This window comes from Neovison vison, chromosome 3 (assembly GCF_020171115.1).
Source record: "Neovison vison isolate M4711 chromosome 3, ASM_NN_V1, whole genome shotgun sequence".
Lineage (NCBI taxonomy): Eukaryota > Metazoa > Chordata > Mammalia > Carnivora > Mustelidae > Neogale > Neogale vison.
Window position 1 is genome coordinate 178,681,009 of NC_058093.1, and position 18,119 is coordinate 178,699,127.

The 18,119-nt window shown below is 48.9% G+C and overlaps 1 protein-coding gene across 1 annotated transcript in view; it reads right to left on the reverse strand.

Moving 5' to 3' along the window:
• Nucleotides 1-3,092: 3,092 nt before the first annotated feature.
• L3MBTL4 (L3MBTL histone methyl-lysine binding protein 4) overlaps nucleotides 3,093-18,119 on the reverse strand; it is a 448,888-nt gene continuing 433,861 nt past the window's right edge. Inside the window, exons 18-20 of the mRNA XM_044243369.1 lie at nucleotides 17,278-17,447; nucleotides 7,918-7,980; nucleotides 3,093-4,524 (exon numbers count right to left, since the gene is read on the reverse strand). Coding sequence (XP_044099304.1) covers nucleotides 4,357-4,524; nucleotides 7,918-7,980; nucleotides 17,278-17,447 — 401 coding nt within the window. The 3' untranslated portion in view covers nucleotides 3,093-4,356. The remainder of the gene's footprint in view (nucleotides 4,525-7,917; nucleotides 7,981-17,277; nucleotides 17,448-18,119) is intronic.

Consider the following 18,119-nt stretch of genomic DNA (forward strand, 5'->3'; position numbering starts at 1 on the left):
TCTCCCTGAGAAATCAAGTTGCGGTGGGTCATTCAACCAAGCGCTCAGTCATCAAGGTCCCCTGTGTAACTCTTGAGCATTAGCTGCTTGGCTCCTGCTGTCTTCCTTCAGGACTGCGGCTGTCCCCGGCTTCTGCTGCAGCTACATACGGACGGGTGGGGGAGGGAGGACAGAGACCGGGCAAGGATAGCCAGAATATATTCTTTTGAAGGAAGAGTTTTTATGAATATATTATTCATTAATATATTTATTCATAAGAATTTATTTATAAGGATTCTGAATATTCAAGAGTCTATTAACAAATATATTTTTCATGAATATATTTATAAGGAGAGTAAGTTTTTAAGAACTTACAAGAAAAAGTATTCATGAAGAATGTGTTCTTGAATATTAAGAATATATTCATAGGAACACTTCATATTCAAGAATATATTTTTCAGTGCCGAGAGTTGCAGAGACAAACGGTGTGTTCTTTAAAATGATAAGAAAAAAAATGTAATGCAGTGGAAACTCAGTATTTCAAAAGGATTGAGTACTGCGGCCAGTTGGTCATTTGCTGGGTGGTGAAGAAAAGTTTCTGGAGTGGGCACAGGAGTCAGGATTCAAGCCGGACTTCAGTCTGAAGCCCAAGTACTTTCCCCGACACTTCCCTGCCTCCAACCCTCACTCAACAGAAGGAGATTCCACAAAGAGAATTCCACCAAGAAGTGCCAGGGATGTTCAGGTCAGCCTTCACAAGGGTAAGAGGTCACAACTCAGAGCCTGGGGTTAACAGGGGTTCGTCTTTCATCAATCTTGGAATCTGTTTAGGACTTGAGTTAACCAAGGTCAGGATCTAATTGTAGGCCAGGAGAAAAGAGTCGTTCAGAGATGATTAAGGAAGAGATTTTTTTCTTGGGAGGACTGTGGGTTGTTGGAAGTAGAGAATTTAATTTCTGTGAAAAAGAATCCGAAATTAAAGGCATTCAAAGACTATGGTCTCAGAGGTCCTAAGCTCCCTAAGTATCCTTGCTAATGATCTAATTTCCAGCCCCATGATGTGTACTTACAATGTGTCGTACAAATGGTCCTTTAGGGGAACTCTTTCTAATAACCCAGAAGTTTGTATTTCTTGAAGTCTTACTGGCAATGTTTTGCTTTGTCCCCAACTCACACATCTTCCAGGTGGGAATTGGGAAAGAGGACAGTAAGAGACTAAGCGTGGTATCTGGGGGCAGCCGAAGCCTTCAAACCATCTGGGGCATTTCTGGATGCTGTCTTACTCCTGGGGGGGGCGCTCCTCCTGGGAGAAAGATTTCAACTTGTCAGGTTTCCAGCCTGTCTGGAGAGCATGGGGTGAGGGAAGGGAAGAGGTGGGGGTCAAAGTGGGGTGTGGTAGTGTGGAGATCATCCCAGAGCCCACTCCCTGTGCTTCTGAGCCCCCTAGCAGATAACCACCTTGAGAAGAGCAGGCTTTTTGGGGTCCTCAGGGTTGATGCAAACTTCAGCAGTATATGTGTGGGGATTCCTGGAAGAATGATCGAGAACTGAATGGCTGTTGCTGCTCTTTTCCTGACTTATAGTGAATGGTCTCTATTGGGTGTCCAGCCCTTTAGGTATGTTGTATGGGCTACATTCACATCCACAAGATCTGATTTTAAAAAATTCCTCAGGGTGGGTCTTCTTTTCTTTTTATAGACAAGTGGTGCCTATTTAGGAATTGACAGAACTGGGATCTGAAGTTGACTTTGATGGGCTTGCCTCATTCACGGAGACCAAGAATCCCTTACTATGGGCGGGTTAAGTGCCAGGTACATCAAGTGCTGGAAGGAAGTGAGGGGCAAGCCTGCTACTGTCTCTGTCCCCACAGAGTAGTAGTACTGGACTAGTGGGGGAAGCAAGCATGTGGTGAGGACGGCAAGTGAGGAGCCATATGATGGGGAGGTGGGCTGCAGTCGGTCTTCCCAGGCAGGGCTAACAGAGACAACATCTAGGGTAGAGGAATCAGCCTATGGCCAGCTAAGAGCCCCACTAGGAGGGCGAGTTGGGAGGAAGAAAGGAGCTCAGGGGAGGTCCAGCACAGGAAGGCAGCATGAGGGAAGTGCTGGGACTGAAGAGGAAGGGGGGGTGAGGTGTGGAAGCCGGCAGTGTGTGGGGCCAGCAGGGAGCCCTCAGGAGCTCACCCGCACCCTGTCGGTCTCCACCTTCAGTGAGGTCATGCTGGTAGGAGAATGTGTAAGAGAGATGGACAGAGTCGGATGTTTTGGTTTCCTGAGTCAGAGAGCTTCACTGATGACGGTAGTTACTCAGGTGAGGAAGCAAGGACGGGACCATCTGAGGTGCCATTCCAGTATGGCAAGGTGAAGATGTTGGGTGACAAGTTGGGGTGTCCAACAGGTGGCTAGATACCGGATTAAGCTCCATTTGATCACACTGTCTTCTAGGAACACAACACTTTAACCCCAATTTATCCTGGTGTTGTCTGGTCTGTTCTAGATCCTTCTGTTGAAATGACAAGTTTAAATATACAAAACAGGCACCTCAGGTCTTCCATGGAGCCTATACAACAAGCAATTGTGAGGGTCTTTTTAATTTAAAAATCTCCATTTTAATTTCTCAAGGTTTTTTTTTTTTTTTTTTTTAAAGTAGGCTCCACATCCAACATGGAGCCTAACTCAGGGCTGGAACTCACGACCCTGAGATCAAGACCTGAGCTGAGATCAAGAGTCATATGCTTTAACCAACTGAACCACCCAGGTGCCCCTAATTTCTGAACTTATTAACAGCTGGATCTGCTTCCCTAAGGAAACATATCTCAGATTCTCAAACGAGGCTGTCTTCTCTGCCGGCTAACACACACAATGCTCTGTTCTTCTGTGGCTGAGAAAAAAAGACTTCAGGTTGTGGTGTGGGAACAGGTTATAACAACATATTCATTAAGGCATAGAGGTAGGGGTTTTATTTTATCTGTTTATTATCATTTAAAATATATTAAAATTTTAACACAGCAGAAGCAGGAATTCAATTGTACATGGCAGTCTAAAAAAAAAACAACAACCAGAAAACAGCAAACAAAACACAGAAAACAAAAATTTACATGAACCAATAATATATTAAAATTCCATTTAGGTGAAGATCTAAAAAAAAAAAAATGAAATACACGCACACCTCTTAGAGAAGAATTGTTTTGCTTCAGTGACCTACAGTTTGAGAATCTCTCCAAGCTGAATCAATTTTCTTCAACCATAAGATTCTTAATGAAGCAAATGGGTGAGGTCTGTTTCTTTTCTCTCCCCACAACCTCCCTCCCCTCAAAACAAGGGCTCTCCACTTCCATGGGGGCCTGGGTAACTTTGTGGGTATAAAAAAGGGGATGGTCTTTCAAAATTGTAGGATTGATTCCTCTTAAGTGTCAGATATAGTCACTTACACAAAACAAATAAGGTCTGACAAGAAATCAGAATCGTTCAAACAAATCATAGCCACCAAGCTCCCTACTTCAGAGAACTTCCCTTTTAATGGTTTGTCTCTATGAAGATGTAACATGGCTCCTCATCACACCTGCTCAGAGGGAGAGCGGGGCCACCTACCTATTCTCCTGAGGTTGCCTCAGTGGTGCGAGTGGGTGGCTGGCCCTCGGGCCCGCCTCAGTAGCAGAACAAGGGTCCCCCATGTTTGTGCAGATGGCCACCAGGCACTGCTGTGTATGAGGGGGTCCTTGGGAGGGTCTGGCCAGCTTCTGCTACCTGCCCAGGCTGACTGTTCCCCAAGTGCTCTTTGAGCCACTGGGAGCACAAACAAGAAACACTTAATGGAACAAAAAGAAGAATTAATGAATCATGAAAATATGTGCTTATTATTATTTTTTTTAAAGACTCGCACTTTCCTGAGTAAAGTACTTAAAAATCCCACATGAAGTCTTTCTAAAGCACCAGGCCTCTATCTCTTAGACTCACTGCATCCAGATGGCAAATCTGAGCCAAGCTCAGATGTTCTGGTGAAAACATGACCAATGTATTTATGAATGCTGTTTTTCTACTATTTCACTGCTTTAGAGTTTTATGCTTGAAAAATGGGTTAATGGTGAAGGAGAAAAACTGAAGGTGTATGTGTGGGCTTCTTTGGTCTGTTTGTTGCAATGCATCAGAGCTGGAAGGACACCGCCAAAGATAAAGATGTCCCCAAACCACACACGGGCCCCTGCATCCTCGGCCCTGGATCAGTCATCATACCCTCTACACATCGAAACCACAGCTGCTTTCAAAGTCCAAATTAAATATGGATATGACCATGGGGACGTTCAAATCAAATTAATGTGGGCCAGTTTTATTGCTGCAAGAACAAGGTCCTGGTGCCATGGCCATTCAGGTGGTGTGTTTATCCTCTGGCTTCTTGGCCTGAGAGAGAGTCTTCTTCAGTGAGGTCCTGGGAATTCCTGAACATGAGGATAGAATTATAAATCTTCAGTGCTGGACCCAGTTTGATCTTCATCACCTTGACGATGTCCGTCTGCGTCAAAAGCAGGAAGGCTTTGCCATCGATCTGCTGCGAGTAAATCAACACATACTGTTTACCCTCTGGCAACTTCTGGGGACTCATGGCGGGGGTTGGGGGGTGGGGATGGACACTGAATGGTGTCCGCCTCCCTGCAGAGCTCTCCAACTATAGGGAAAGACGGCATCCTCTCCCACCCAGCTCTGACCGTTGAGCCACCGCGTGCTCTTACCCAGGACTCGGTTAAATATGAACTCAACGTACAGGGGAAATTTCTGTTATGTTAAAAAATCTTTGCCTGAATTTGTATTATGAACCTTAAAAAAAAACACCCCTACTTTCATCCACCAAGTAAATCTCCAGGAATTTTTCCCAAGAGAACAAAGTGCAATGCATCCACTCTAGTGTTATTTGTAATAGTGAAATATTGAAAACAGTTCAGGATTTCAAATATAGCAGGATTATGGTGTCTAGGTTGGGGTATGAGGCAGTCACTGAAATTCACATCTTGATGAAACAATGATTTGGCAAATTTTTCAAATTTTTTATTTTGTTAAGCAACAAAATATGACATGATATAGAAAGATCTTTTTCATTCCATGACATTAAACATGTGTGACCACATATATATGTACATATAATGAAGATATTTAAAGTCTTTATACCAAATATTAAGTGAAGTCAGATTTGGCTTGTGGGATAGTGGTTTCATTTTTATTTTCTCCTTTTAACTGACATGCATTGAAATTTTTTTATGATAAATGCCATTATGAGCAGAAATATATATAAGATAAATGTTTTATTAGCTTTTGAAAATATTTGAGAGAGAGTGTGTGTGCAGGAGGGGGAGGGGCAGAAGAGGGAGAAGGACAGATAGACTCCCCACTGATTGCAGATACCCATGTGGGCTCGATCTCATGACCCTGAGATCATGACCCAAGTAGAAATCAAGAATTGGTTGCTTAACTGACTGAGCCACCCAGCACCCCTTATTTACTAACTTTTAAGACATGGTGGTCTGACATGTGGTAGCTTCCCTGAGACTCACAGGATGGGGAGGGACTACCAAACAGGCCATTTCCACAGCTTCTAAAAGCCCCAGTCTGCTCTCAGTTTTGAGTCCTAAGGACCGTGTATGTGTCCTACACCCACATCACCTATTTAAACAGACTGTCTCGGAAAGATTGCTGATTCTAGAACCAAGAAGATAGGATGAAAGGGTTTTCTATGGTAACCCTCCTTCCCTGAACCTTTTTGAATTGGTACAGACCCTTCATGTCAATGACTCACTGAGACATAAGCATCCCCCATGGACCCAAGTTTTGAAATTAAGTCTAAATTAAAGTGGAAAGTTAAAGTTTTAAAGTGTTAAGAAAGTTGTAAAAAGCTTCCTGTGATCTTGGCGAGGATGTGGAGAAAGGGGAACCCTGTTACACTATTGGTGGGAATGCAAGATGGTGTAGGCACTGGAAAACAGTATGGAGGTTCCTCAAAAAGTTGAAAATAGAGCTACCCTATGACCCAGCAATCGCACCACTGGGTATTTACCCTAAAGATACAAATGTAGTGATCAGAAGGGGCACGTGCACCCGAATGTTTATAGCAGCAATGTCCACAATAGCCAAACTATGGAAAGAACCTAGATGTTCATCAACAGGTGAATGGATAAAGATGATGTGGTATATATATACAATGGAATACTATGCAGCCAACAAAAGAAATAAAATCATGTCATTTGCAATGATGTGGATGGATCTACAGGGTATTATGCTGAGTGAAATAAGTCGATCAGAGAAAGACAATTATCATATGCTCTTTCTGATATAAGGAATTTGAGAGGCAGGGCGGAGGGTTGTCGGGAGTAGGGGAGGAAAAAATGAAACAAAATGGGATCAGGAAGGAGACAAACCATAAGAGACTCTTAAAGCTCACAAAACAAACAGGGTTGCTGGGGGAAGGGGGTTATGGAGAGGATGGTTGGGTTATGGACATTGGGGAGGCTATGTGGTATGGTGAGTGCTGTGAAGGGTGAAACCTGGCGATTCACAGACCTGTACCCCTGGGGCAAATAATACATTATATATTAGAGAAAAAAGGTAAAAAACAAAATAAAACAAAATAAAAACAAACCCAAAACCTTCTTGTGCATTTATGATAATGTCTGTTGAAGAATCGTCCATTTGGAGAACCGAAAACCTGGAGAACTTTCTAAGGTGCTGAACCATGCTAACCCCGAGCTTTAAAGTCCCCTCTTGGAAGTCTGTGTTTTACAGAGGCATGAGACAGGGTCAGTGTTCTGTCCACCAGGGAACTGCTGGTCATAAGAACCATGCTGGAGCCACCTGACCTACAGACACCTGTGGACAAGGTGGGTCTTGGGCACTGCTTAAAGCTGAGAGCAGCTCAAATGTGCGAGGCCAGGCTAGCTACTTCTGAGCAGTGCTGGGCTCAGGGGAAAGCAGGTGAGCGTCATGTCTCAACCGGCAGCTACCCAAACAGCTACCTGAGTGAGCCGGATGCTGAGTTCCCTGGAGGTGCAGGACTTGTTGGGTTCTGAGGAGCCCAGGACCCCAGACTCCAAGAGTACTTTCCCTGAGCCAAGCATGTCCCGACCACTGGAGCGGGAGGGTGTGTGCTACACACTGGAGGCTCTAGGAAGAGTTTTCTTACAGACTTCTAGAGCAATGGTGATGGAGTCATCATGAACAGAGGCTGGAATCTGCTGCCCTCTTCCTGCTATGCACTAGCCTCCTCACTGCTTGTTGGAGGACCCAGGACAACAACTGTAAAGTGCTCAGCATGGCCCAGCACAGGCAAGTCCACAATAAACAGGAACCACCGTATTTTCACTATTACTCTATAGCTGATCCAGTCTCTTCTGGCGCCCCTAGGGCTATGGTTACTAATTCCAGGACAAATATTAAGCAGTTTGAGACATTCCCAACTAACATGGAGTAGGAAACAGAAACCCCACAGCAGGGCTCTTTGGCTTCTCTGTATTCCTCTTGAAGCAGGTACAGAGCAGCGACACACAGGATGGTCCCACTGTCACCCTGGGGTAGACAAATTCCCTCTCCTCCCTGGGCACAGGCTCCTCGCAGGACCCCTCCTGCGCCCAGTGAAGCCTGAAGTCATCACAGCAGAGCCGGCACAGCACCCATAAGGGTTGCCTGAGGCGTTCATTTATTCTTCCCCCAAAGAGTCTATTTCTCAAGCAGGCCCCATGCACCAGGCACCAGAATGTTCTGTGACAACGCAGAGCTCAGCACAGGCAGGACAAGGACAGAGGCTGATCCTGCGGGGCCCGACTGCCCTGCTGGGCTCTGTCCCTCCCCAAGCCCTCTCTCTGGCCCGCCAGCTGCTCTCAGTTACGCTCAAGTCAATGAAAACAAAGCTCTTCAGGGACCAGACTATGGAAAGATATATAATTTTTGCATTTCTTACCTCTTTCTTGAAGCACTTGGCATGTTCCTCGCAGCCCAGGAGAGACTGTACAAATTCAGCCACCTACGGTGCAAGATGAAAAGCCTGATTTACAACATGCACCTGAAATAATTTCTTAGGTTGTACTAACTCAACATTTGAGTAAAATATATTGCAAATCCCTCAAACTCTTGGGAATGAAATAGGAACTATCAAGGCCCATTAGCCTGTGCCAGCTCAGCAATCAGCCCAGCCCCAGTCTCTTCTGGCTTCTTACTGCCCGGATGACCTACGTAGGGTTACCGTTGTGATGGCAATGACAGTCTCCATGGATGCCGTGCCAGCATTCTGGAATCTTCTCTCATCTGATCCTCATGTCCTCCCTGTGGAGTTAGGGAAGGTAGGAGGGCGTGGCCCAAGAGTAGCAGTCTCCACAGTGATTGCGGGAGAAAAGGACTGGGCACCTTCAGTGGCTCTGAGGCCCCATCTGAGTCTCACAGGGACTCTAGGGACTTCTGCTGACCAAATTCCCTCACCAGTGACAATCAAGCTGAAGCCCAAGGAGGCTCAATGACTCTCTGAAGGTCACACATGGCCGGGAAGTGCCAGGGATGGTTCTGCAACTCAGGGTTACAGACTCCAGACCAGGAGTTCTGGAGAATCACCTCTGCAGTTTCATTTCCCACTCTTTCCCGCCTCCCTCCCCAGCCACACACGGCCCAGGTTCCTTCTTTTTTTTTTTCCCCAATTTATTTATTTTCAGAAAAATAGTATTCATTATTTTTTCACCACACCCAGTGCTCCATGCAAGCTGTGCCCTCTATAATACCCACCACCTGGTACCCCAACCTCCCCCTCCCCCCGCCACTTCCTTCTAATTAGAGAGACCAGAGCACCACCTGGCTGGAAGAGCAGGAAGCCATGAGTGTCCCAGCGATGCTTCTAGGGAGCCAAGTGAACAAATGTGATAAAGTGTAGACTCTCAACGACCAATGACAAGGGGAGTCCGGCCCCTTCTGGCAAGGTCCAGCATGGCAGCATGGCTGCGGCACAGAGGAAAGGCAACCCAGGAGGCAGCAATGACAAAACCTGGGAGATGATGTTTGTAAGAGCAACTGTCTTCGCGCGCTGTCTTGTGCCAGCCGAGCAGGGAGCACGCGAACCTTCTCTCCCCCTTCTGAAGGAGAAGGCCCCCGGGAAGGCAGGGAGCGCAGGCCCTGGTATCAACATGTTCTACGATCCAAGAGGCCTGGGAGTGCCCGGCTCCCTGCAGGGAGAGGACAGCGGACACTCACCCTCCCCACACTTGGCAGAAGAGAGCACTGCGGCCTTGGCTGATCTCCGGCTTCCAAAGTGGCCAAGAACCAACCCCCGCAGCGTGAACCCGGGCCCTGCCCCCTGCACGCACACCCCTGATTCACAGCTATATTGAATACGAGGATTCCAGAACTGCTTTTTAGGGGCCGTCAGCATGTCGGTGTTTGCTTTCCTCACCTCGGATGCTGCAAGTCTGTTTTATCATGAGTCATCACAGTCATCCTTCCAAAGTGCAGGATGATGAGAATTAAAAAAAAAAAAAAAAAGAAGAAAATCTTCCCAAACCACACAATGGCATCCTTGAGCTTGGGAGCACCTGGGAGGCGTTAGCGCTTCAAGGGGCTTCGCCCAAGTGCCTGGTGCTCTTCTGATGAGGTACCTGATTTGCTCTTTTCAGGTGGCTGAAATCATGGAGCTGAGGAAGGCGTGGAAACACTGATGGTCAAGTTGTGGAGACACGTAACTGGGGCGGGTGACAGCAGGAGCTCCAGAGAGCTTCTAAGGCCTGGGACACTAGGAGGGGGATGCTGTCCCCTTGCTCCTGAGGCTGCTCTCTGGCCAGGGCTCCTGCTGGGCGAGGCCCCTGCTGGGCGCTGGGAAGCGGGACCCGTGAGCAGATCAGGTGGGAACTTCCAATGAGTTTACGGTTTGATCAGAGGTAGGAGGATAAATGGAAAATGGCAAGTAAGGCTGCCTTACTCACCACACTGATACATGCTCAGATGTGCTAAGTCCTAGAAGAGAGGCGGAAAGACTATGGGCTCCTAGCAGGGATAGAAGGCATTTCAGACGGGAACCCAGGAAAGGGATCGCAAGGGAGATGGAGGCTGAGACAGGCACTGTTGGGTGATATGTTTCCACTGGGGGCGATTTGGGGGGTTGGCGAGTGGAGACCTTCTCGGCACAGAGCGTCTGGGCAAAGCCATAAGCAGGACGCATGACACACACGGCATCGGCACGGAGGAGTCCCGTGTGGCTAGAACTGTGGAGCAGAAGGGGAGCTGTGGAAAAAGATGGGGGTGAGGGGGTCGCCATGTGGTTTCCTGGTATGGGCAGCAAAAAGCCCTGGAGGGGCTGTTCTCTCTCTTGGCCGCACCCTGGAATCCCCTCAACAGCTTTATACAGGTATGACAGTGAGGCTCAGGCCACAGGGACACCGAAGTCACAAGGATGGATCCGGTCCATGTGCTGGGCATGCATTTCTAGACACCCCGGGTGATGCTCATGTGCAGGCAGTCCTGAGAACCCGGCACGAGAGAGCTTGAGAGGTGATCTAGCAGCGTCGGGGGCACTGGGTAGGATGTCACTAGGAGACACCTGCGGCTGTCTGGTGGGGGGCCCCAGGGCCTGGACACTGCATGGGGAGGAGCTCAGAGCTGGAGGCAGGAGGCCCTGCAAGTCCAATCCTGAGACCTGCCCACAGGCTGGGTGTGGGACAAAAGGAATCAGAGCAGAGCCCAGGAGAACTGCTGGAGGGCCGGCGTGTCGGGCGCTACTGACTGCCGTGGACTGAGCACTCTTTGCCGCGGGGCATCCTGGGTGTCGCAGTCTGTTTCGCAGCCACACTGGCCTCCATTCGCCATGTGCCACTTGCACCCCCACCCCTCTGTTGTGACAACCAAAAATGTGTCCGGTTGTTGCGCACGTCTTCCTGGTCCAAAGCCACTGCTCTACAGGCAGGTTTTCCTGAGATGGCTCTTTCACAGGGCAAGAGGCTGAATGTCACAGCAGGAAAATTAGAAGTAAAAAAGCAGGACTAGGAATTCGCAGAAGACATACAGTTTGTCATAGCTCAATCAGCTCCTGTGGGAAAGCCAAGCCAACAACGAGGAGCCCGGATTCCCCACAAGGAGAAGAGCTTTGGGAGAGAGTCTTTTTAAAATACACATTTCAGAAACTTCCATTTGCAGCAAAAGTGGTGTGTGTTGCTTTGATGGTCTGCATGGGTTAAAATGTCCTTTTCTGGGCACACAGGAAAGAACCACATTTCCTCTCCTGTTAGCCAATGAGCCACTGTCCATGTGGAGGTAGACAGGGTTTTTAACAGGAATAATGAATTAGTTAGAGTGGAAGTGGAGCCTCACTGGGGAGTCAGCTGAGCCCCAGCTGGGCCCCAGGCGCAGCCCCTCCCTGTCCCACCTCCCTCAGACAGCAAGCCTCATCTCCATTGCTGAACCACTGGCCGGAAATCCTCTGCTTCTTTGGAAAGAGGTTCTGGGTCTATTCAGTCTGTCCTTTTCCAAAGTCAAAAACAAGTTCCATGGAATCTACTGAGGTTGACTTTTCTGACCAGAATTTAAAAATATCTAAAGGCCTTGATCATTATTCAGTCTCATTATTCAGTACTGTTAGTATTTATTCCATGTAAGAATAAATTATATTTTGAGGTTTAATAGAAAGCCCATTTTGCTACATATTTTAAATGGAAAGTGGTGAGCTCGAACATAGCATAGAGTAGTACTATCAGAAAGCTTGCCTCTCATCCTCCTCTTAAAAATCTGTTTATCTCTCCAAGTCTGTGGTAAATGTGAACTGTTCAGATGGGCATGAGCTCTAGGAAGCAGGAAGCTACCATCTGTCTGCCCGCACCCAAGATGGCTATGTGGACGTGTCTGCTGGTCTCAGGTGATGGCGCCTTTGTTGGGGTCTGGGGGCGGCCAACTTCTGCCTTGGCTCCCAGCAGCACAGCTGGTGTGGAGGCTGCCTGATGCCCCGTTCCCTGAGTTCTCAGGAGTGGGGTGTCCCACAGCGAAAGCCCCAGCTTTGTCTTGGAAAACCACTGAGTAGGTTAATCCTGGGGATGACACAGCACTTTGGAAAGACTAAGAACAATGACCCTGTGCCAACTCTTGAATGAGCCCATTACTTTTCCCAACTTACTTCCCCCAGCGACCTACTTTTCCTGGCATCCTCTCGGAGCTCAGCAGGCCTGTTTGCTTCCATGGGGTTGCTGCGCCCTTAAATCTTTCCGAACGGTGGTGTTCTCGATCTTGCTGAGCCTGGAGCTGTGTGCCTGATTGCCCTGGCTCCAAGTCCACTGGGGACCATGTTTCCAGCCTGGGTCTCATTTTTCAACAGTGGAATTTGTTATCTGTCCTTTCTTAAGGGCCCACTTGTATAAGGCTGCTATGCTTAGTTAGCAGTATCCTGAATTTTTCCAAACACTCCCTCCTGTGTAAAGATTGCTTTTAAAGCGGCTGCCATCTTTTAAAGTTAATGGACATTTGGGGAGAACTTGGTTGAGGCTCTGGCAATTTATACGTGCTGCTTTAAAAAGCATTTCTGATTGTAAGGAGTAAAAGCACCCATATGTGCCCTGAGCATACATGAGCCACACTTGTGGCTCTAACATACAACCCGCAGCCTCCTGTCCTCACGTGCCCATACACACCTGGTGGGAGGGTACCACATGCCTGTGCATACCTGCGGGAGGGTACTATGTGTCCACATACCTGGTAGGTACCATGTGCCCGTGCACACCTGGCGGGAGGTTACCACATGCCCGTGCACACCTGCGGGAAGGTACCAGATAAAATCCACCTCCCCGTTGATTCAGTCACACATTTCTCACACACCTACTCTGGGCAAGATACTCTACTATAATGACATAAAGAGATATAAAAATATTTTAGTTCCTACTCTGTAGTGCTTATACTCTTAAAGAACATTTCCATGGCCCAGGGTATGAAATACACTTCACACTGACCATGACTGGAATGTTTGCCCACACCCACACATTTCTAACAAAGGTTTCGCAAAATAATCACCCTTACTACAGATACGGTCTTTCCTTTCATCATGTCTTTCACTCTAGAACCACGAAATCGACTTCACAGCCTACCTGTGCTTTGAAAATCACTGCTCCAATCGAATTAGCCTAAAAGAGTGAGAAGCCAGCTCCCATGCTCTGGGCAAGGTTAGGATGGCCCTGAGCAGGCTTCTCTTCCCAAGTAACAGAATGCAGAGAGCAGGTCTCCCTCCCAGGCCAGGAGAGCAGACAAAAGGCAATGTTTTTGCTCTTCATCTTTGGCTGCAGACAGACTCATGCCTTGAGTCTCCCTGAATGGCACTTAACGCAAGGACGCATAAGTCCATTTTCAATGTATCCTGTCTTGGGCTCTTGTGGTTCCTTTCCAATACTTTGCCTAATGAGAACAAAACACAGAAGAACAGCAACCACCTTGGTCTCCTCTTGCCCTGCATGGCCTTTTCAAATCCTTGCTGCCCTAGTCCCATTTTTAATATGACATCTAAAATAGTCACAAATTCTATTGGTGGTACTCACTGGAATGCCCCCTAAGCAAACCCCCATCTGAGGGCTGCCTTATCTTCAAAGATACAAACAGAGTCACCACAAAGCCCATAGTCTCATCCCATCCAAGATTCTTCTTGAGGGGCCTATGTTGGTTCCAGGAAATATGCCACAAGAGTGTGAAAATACAGAAAGAAATTTAGGAAATGCTCCTTGTTCTCAAGAGCATCTAGATAGGGAGACTTCAAGACTATGATATATTAACTTGAGGGAATAAGCCAAACTTTCTCTGGAATGCATCCTTGAAGGAAGTCATGGTTATGGAAGCATCACAACAGGGTTGCTTATGAAGACAGCCTCAGGGATGATGTTCTTATTTTTAATCTAGAATATTCTAAGGCCTCTTTCAGCAATAAAGGGCTGAGGTTCCATGTGTATCCACTACAGAGAACTCAGGGACTGTGACCTTGCTGCCTAATAGTCCTTAGTGGCACTCTCAGTGTCCCCCACAGTGAGCCCCTCCCTGTCCCATGGAGATTTGCAGCATGATCACCACTATCTTTCATCACCCCTCAAGCCCTCGATTTCCTGCAGTGCCAGGCTTGGGACTCATCAGATCAGAAGCCCCCTATACTTCCTTGTCACTGCTTAATGCTCCTAAAACAGAGGTTCTGCTCTTTTTGGATGATGGTCCTCTTGAGACATTAATAAAAGGCCTGGCCCTTCTCTTAAGGCAAGAAATACACACATTTCCCACATTTTTTCCAAATCTGTGGAAATCTAGTTCCGCAGCCCCAGCCAGGAGCCCTGTGCTACATCTGGCCTGTGCCCTGCTGAATGGGACACTTGCCACCTGCCTCCCGCTGACACATCTCTGTTGTGGACTCTCTCTCCAACTGTGGTCCCCTCTCTGTCCTCGACAGCTCTCCTTGGACAGCCGTGTCCTTGGTGAAGGCTCACTCAGTTCCCCCATCCATTAGTGACATCCCTGGCGGTATTTCTGCCCTGGGAACAGGTGTTGTGCATTCACTGCTGCGACGTCATCTGCAGGGCCCTCTCCCTCAAGATGTCCCACAGGAAATTCACCATCTTCTCCTCCTGGCCCCAAACTGGGTTCTTTCCTCCAAAGTTTCATTCCGTTTGGTGGCACCACTAGTTCCCCTTTCTTCCAGATGCATGCTCTAGCTTGCATAGCATCGCCCTGGGTCCCAAACTACGTGGTGCTGAGACTGTGCATGGAGTCACGTTTGGCTCATTTCCGCTCTTCATCTTCAGTGTCTGAGCTGGTTCACTGTGTTGTGTTCTTTCAGCTTGAAGACGGCTGCCGACCTCGACTTTGGGGGGTTCTTCTGGCAGCGCCCAGCGCAGACCCGGATGACTCCACACCGGGAATGTGGCAGTGCTCCCCAGCCCGTCCCCGCCCTCTGCCTCTTCTCACATGTACTCCTCCACATTCTCCTCCCCTCAAAGCAACATTTGCACAGGAGACTTTCTGTGAGCGCCTCACGTGGCTCGTGCTGCCGGCTGATGGACATGCATGCCGGTGTCCAGCCTCACAGCCGGCGCACCTTCCCCATCCTGGGGCACTTCTGTCTGTGCCCCAGGGTGCGTGGCTCTGCCTGTGGGGCCCCGAGGGGCACTGGCTTAGTCTCTAGGTGCCTTGACTTCCCTAACTGTAAAATGGGCAAAACGAAAGAGTGCTTGCCTTATTCTCAGTATATTAACAATGTTCATTGTCATTATCAACGTTAGTAAGAGATGTGCTAGACATCTGCCATCCATGTATCCGCCATACTCACTTCCAGATGACCTTCTATTTTTTCCCTTTGACTGGAATGGCCGCCCTTCTTTGCTCTGCTTGGGCATGTCCATGATGCCCTTGTCACGCAACATCATTCAACAAACATTCCTGGGTTATCTACTAAGTGCCAGGTGCAGAGAGAAGTTCTTCAGATACATGCCAAGTGAGTGACATAAGGTCTCTCCTCATCTGGTGAGGGGCAGATGAGCGAGTGTAGGTCAGTGACAGAAGACTCTCTGAGGAGATGGGCGCACAGAGAGGCTTCTACCGGAGGGGAGTGTCGTGCTGATGGCCAGAACTGGTCGTTGGCAGAGCAGGAAGGGCCACCTGAGGCCGGGGTAGCAACCGTGCCAGTGTGAGGACCCCATGCGGGGACTGTAGCCCAGGGTGGGAAGCCCATGGGGGGCATGGTGGGAGGTAGGGCTGGAAAGGCAGGGAGGACTGCCCGTGCAGGTCCTAAGGCATGCCAAGGACTTTGTCTGGGGAGCTTGGGATTATGTGCAGGTAGGCAGACACACACCCAGAGGTCTGTGTCTCTACCTTGTTCATCCACTCTCAGGACTCAGCTGCTCTGTGCACAGAAGGCTGCGGCTGGATTCAGGTGGCTGCCTCCCCCAAGACATCTTTCTAAGCATGGTGGTGATGATGCAAGGGAAGAGAAGCCACTGTCAGTCTAACTTAAAAGTCAGCAGAACCTTGAGTGAATGGTTTGAAAGTCAGGAACAAATGACTTGCCCCTGAGCTCCCCATAATGTGCCTGCTGTTCAAAGGCCAAAGCCGCACATGACTGGACTACAGACACATCAGGACTTAGTTCAGTTGGCTTGGTCATGAAGCCACTTCACGCTCTGTAGACTGGTCAGAATTCCTCAGCGAGGGGCAGGGGCAGACCTGGGATCACATTTCATCACCACGGGTATAGTCAGCCAAGCCTCCGTGACCAGGACTCGGGGTCACTTGGACAGAGTGCAAGGAGAGGTAGAGCCGCGGGGTGTGCTGACAGAAGGGTGTCAGCCCTTGTTGCTCTGGGCAAGGAGGGCTGGGCAGGGCGATCCACCAGGCAGATTCTGTGAGGGGCCGGCGAGGAGCGGGGCAGAGCAGGCTTGCCCCGAGCCTCCAGCTCAGCATGGCCTTTGTCACCTGCTCCTGGTCCCAGGCTGGAAAGGAAGGCCTGAACCTACATGAAGTCAAGCTGACTGCGGAAAGTGCTCAATGAACATTTTGTGACTAATTTAACTCCAGCTCTGCTGTTACCTGTCCTCTCAGTGACCCAGGGTTTTCCCTCATTTAAAAAAATTAATTAAGGCCTGACTAGTGGAAATAATACCTTTATCAAAAGAAATGTCCAAGAGTGTATTTCTTAAAAGAAAACTGCTTTATATATATGCAGCATTTCTATAGCATTAGAGCAAATAATGGGACTTACCTGGTCCTTATTAAAAACCAACACTGTAAGGCATGGTGGTATTAAAGCTGGATCCGTTTTCCCATGGGTTCAGCATTTTATGCTGTGTTGCACTCTGATTCACTTTAAAGACAAACCTAAGGTGAACTGTTCATCTGTGGCTTCAAGTGGACGAACCCGGCCCAGAGTCGCCTCGTAATGAGAAGCAGTTTGTCCTCTGGGGCTCTGCAGAAGCAATCTCCCCACTCCGGGGAGGTGCTCCCCAGACAAGATGCTGCTTAGGACAGGGGCAGCCTGGAGGCAAGTCTAAGATGCTTACACACGTGTGCTTCCCCAGAGTGAATCTGTGACGTGGGACAGGGGCTTGGTTGGGCTGCTCTACCGAAAATGGTGCTGGGCCGATGGTGACAGAGAGCAGAGGTGGTTCTGGGGTACCAGTGGGCAGTGGGGGCCAAAACCAACTGGGCTGTCCTAATTCCCTCAAAATCAGCCTGTCCTTCTCCCTAAAGTGTGGATCTAAAATTTGATGCCGTGGATTTTGTGCCTAAGAGAAATTCCCCGCATCTGGGCCCAGTCCCTCCAGGGCCCCAGAGCTGCCCCGCTCACCTCATCCACTGTCCATCGGGCCACCTCGCTGGCCTGGATGTTGGCCACGCCCGGGAGGAGCTTGCAGTGCTGCTCCCTGCCGAGGGGAAGGTCCCGGAAGGGGTGGGCCGACACTGAGGACATGAAGATGGACTGGTGCAGCGCCTGCTGTGTCTGCTCAGCCGAGTATTCTGGAAGAGAGACAGGGTGGGTCAAACACACACATGGGGCCAATTAGGGAGTAACACCTAGGTCAGCCCCTCTTCCCAGGGGCCAGGACAGGTGCACACTCAGCAGGGACCCTGGTGTTCCAGTCCCTTGGCATCGCTGCCAGGAGGCATCCCCAAGCACAGGACACGCCACTGTTCTGTTTCAAAGCAACTGTCAGGAGAAACAGATGTTATATAAGGCCCAGATGACTCTGGCTATTTGCAAAGCAAGGTCAAATAATCTCTGGGAGACACTGTTTGATGCCAACCAAGAGCTAGCCTGTCACTGCCACTGGCTTCTCTCCCTCCAGATCAGAGGTCAGAGGAAGCACAGAGCCTTGAGAACGTGGCTGTTAAGCAGATTGGCCCACCGACCCATCTGGGACATGAGTGGCCACAAAGGACAACTTCTTCTTCGAAGCTGCTTCATATGCCTCCAAAGGCACAATGAGTTCAGATCCACATCTGGCTTCACAGGTCCCCTGGGGGACACTGATGTGGAATGCAGCACAGGGTCTCTGCGGGAATGTGGGTGGCAGCTGCTGAGCTAGGTCCCACCGAGACATGATGACCTCTCGGGACTTGCAGGAAGCAGCTGCAGCTGAGATGTGACTGTCCCGACATTGGAACTCTTAAATGGACACTCTTTTCAGA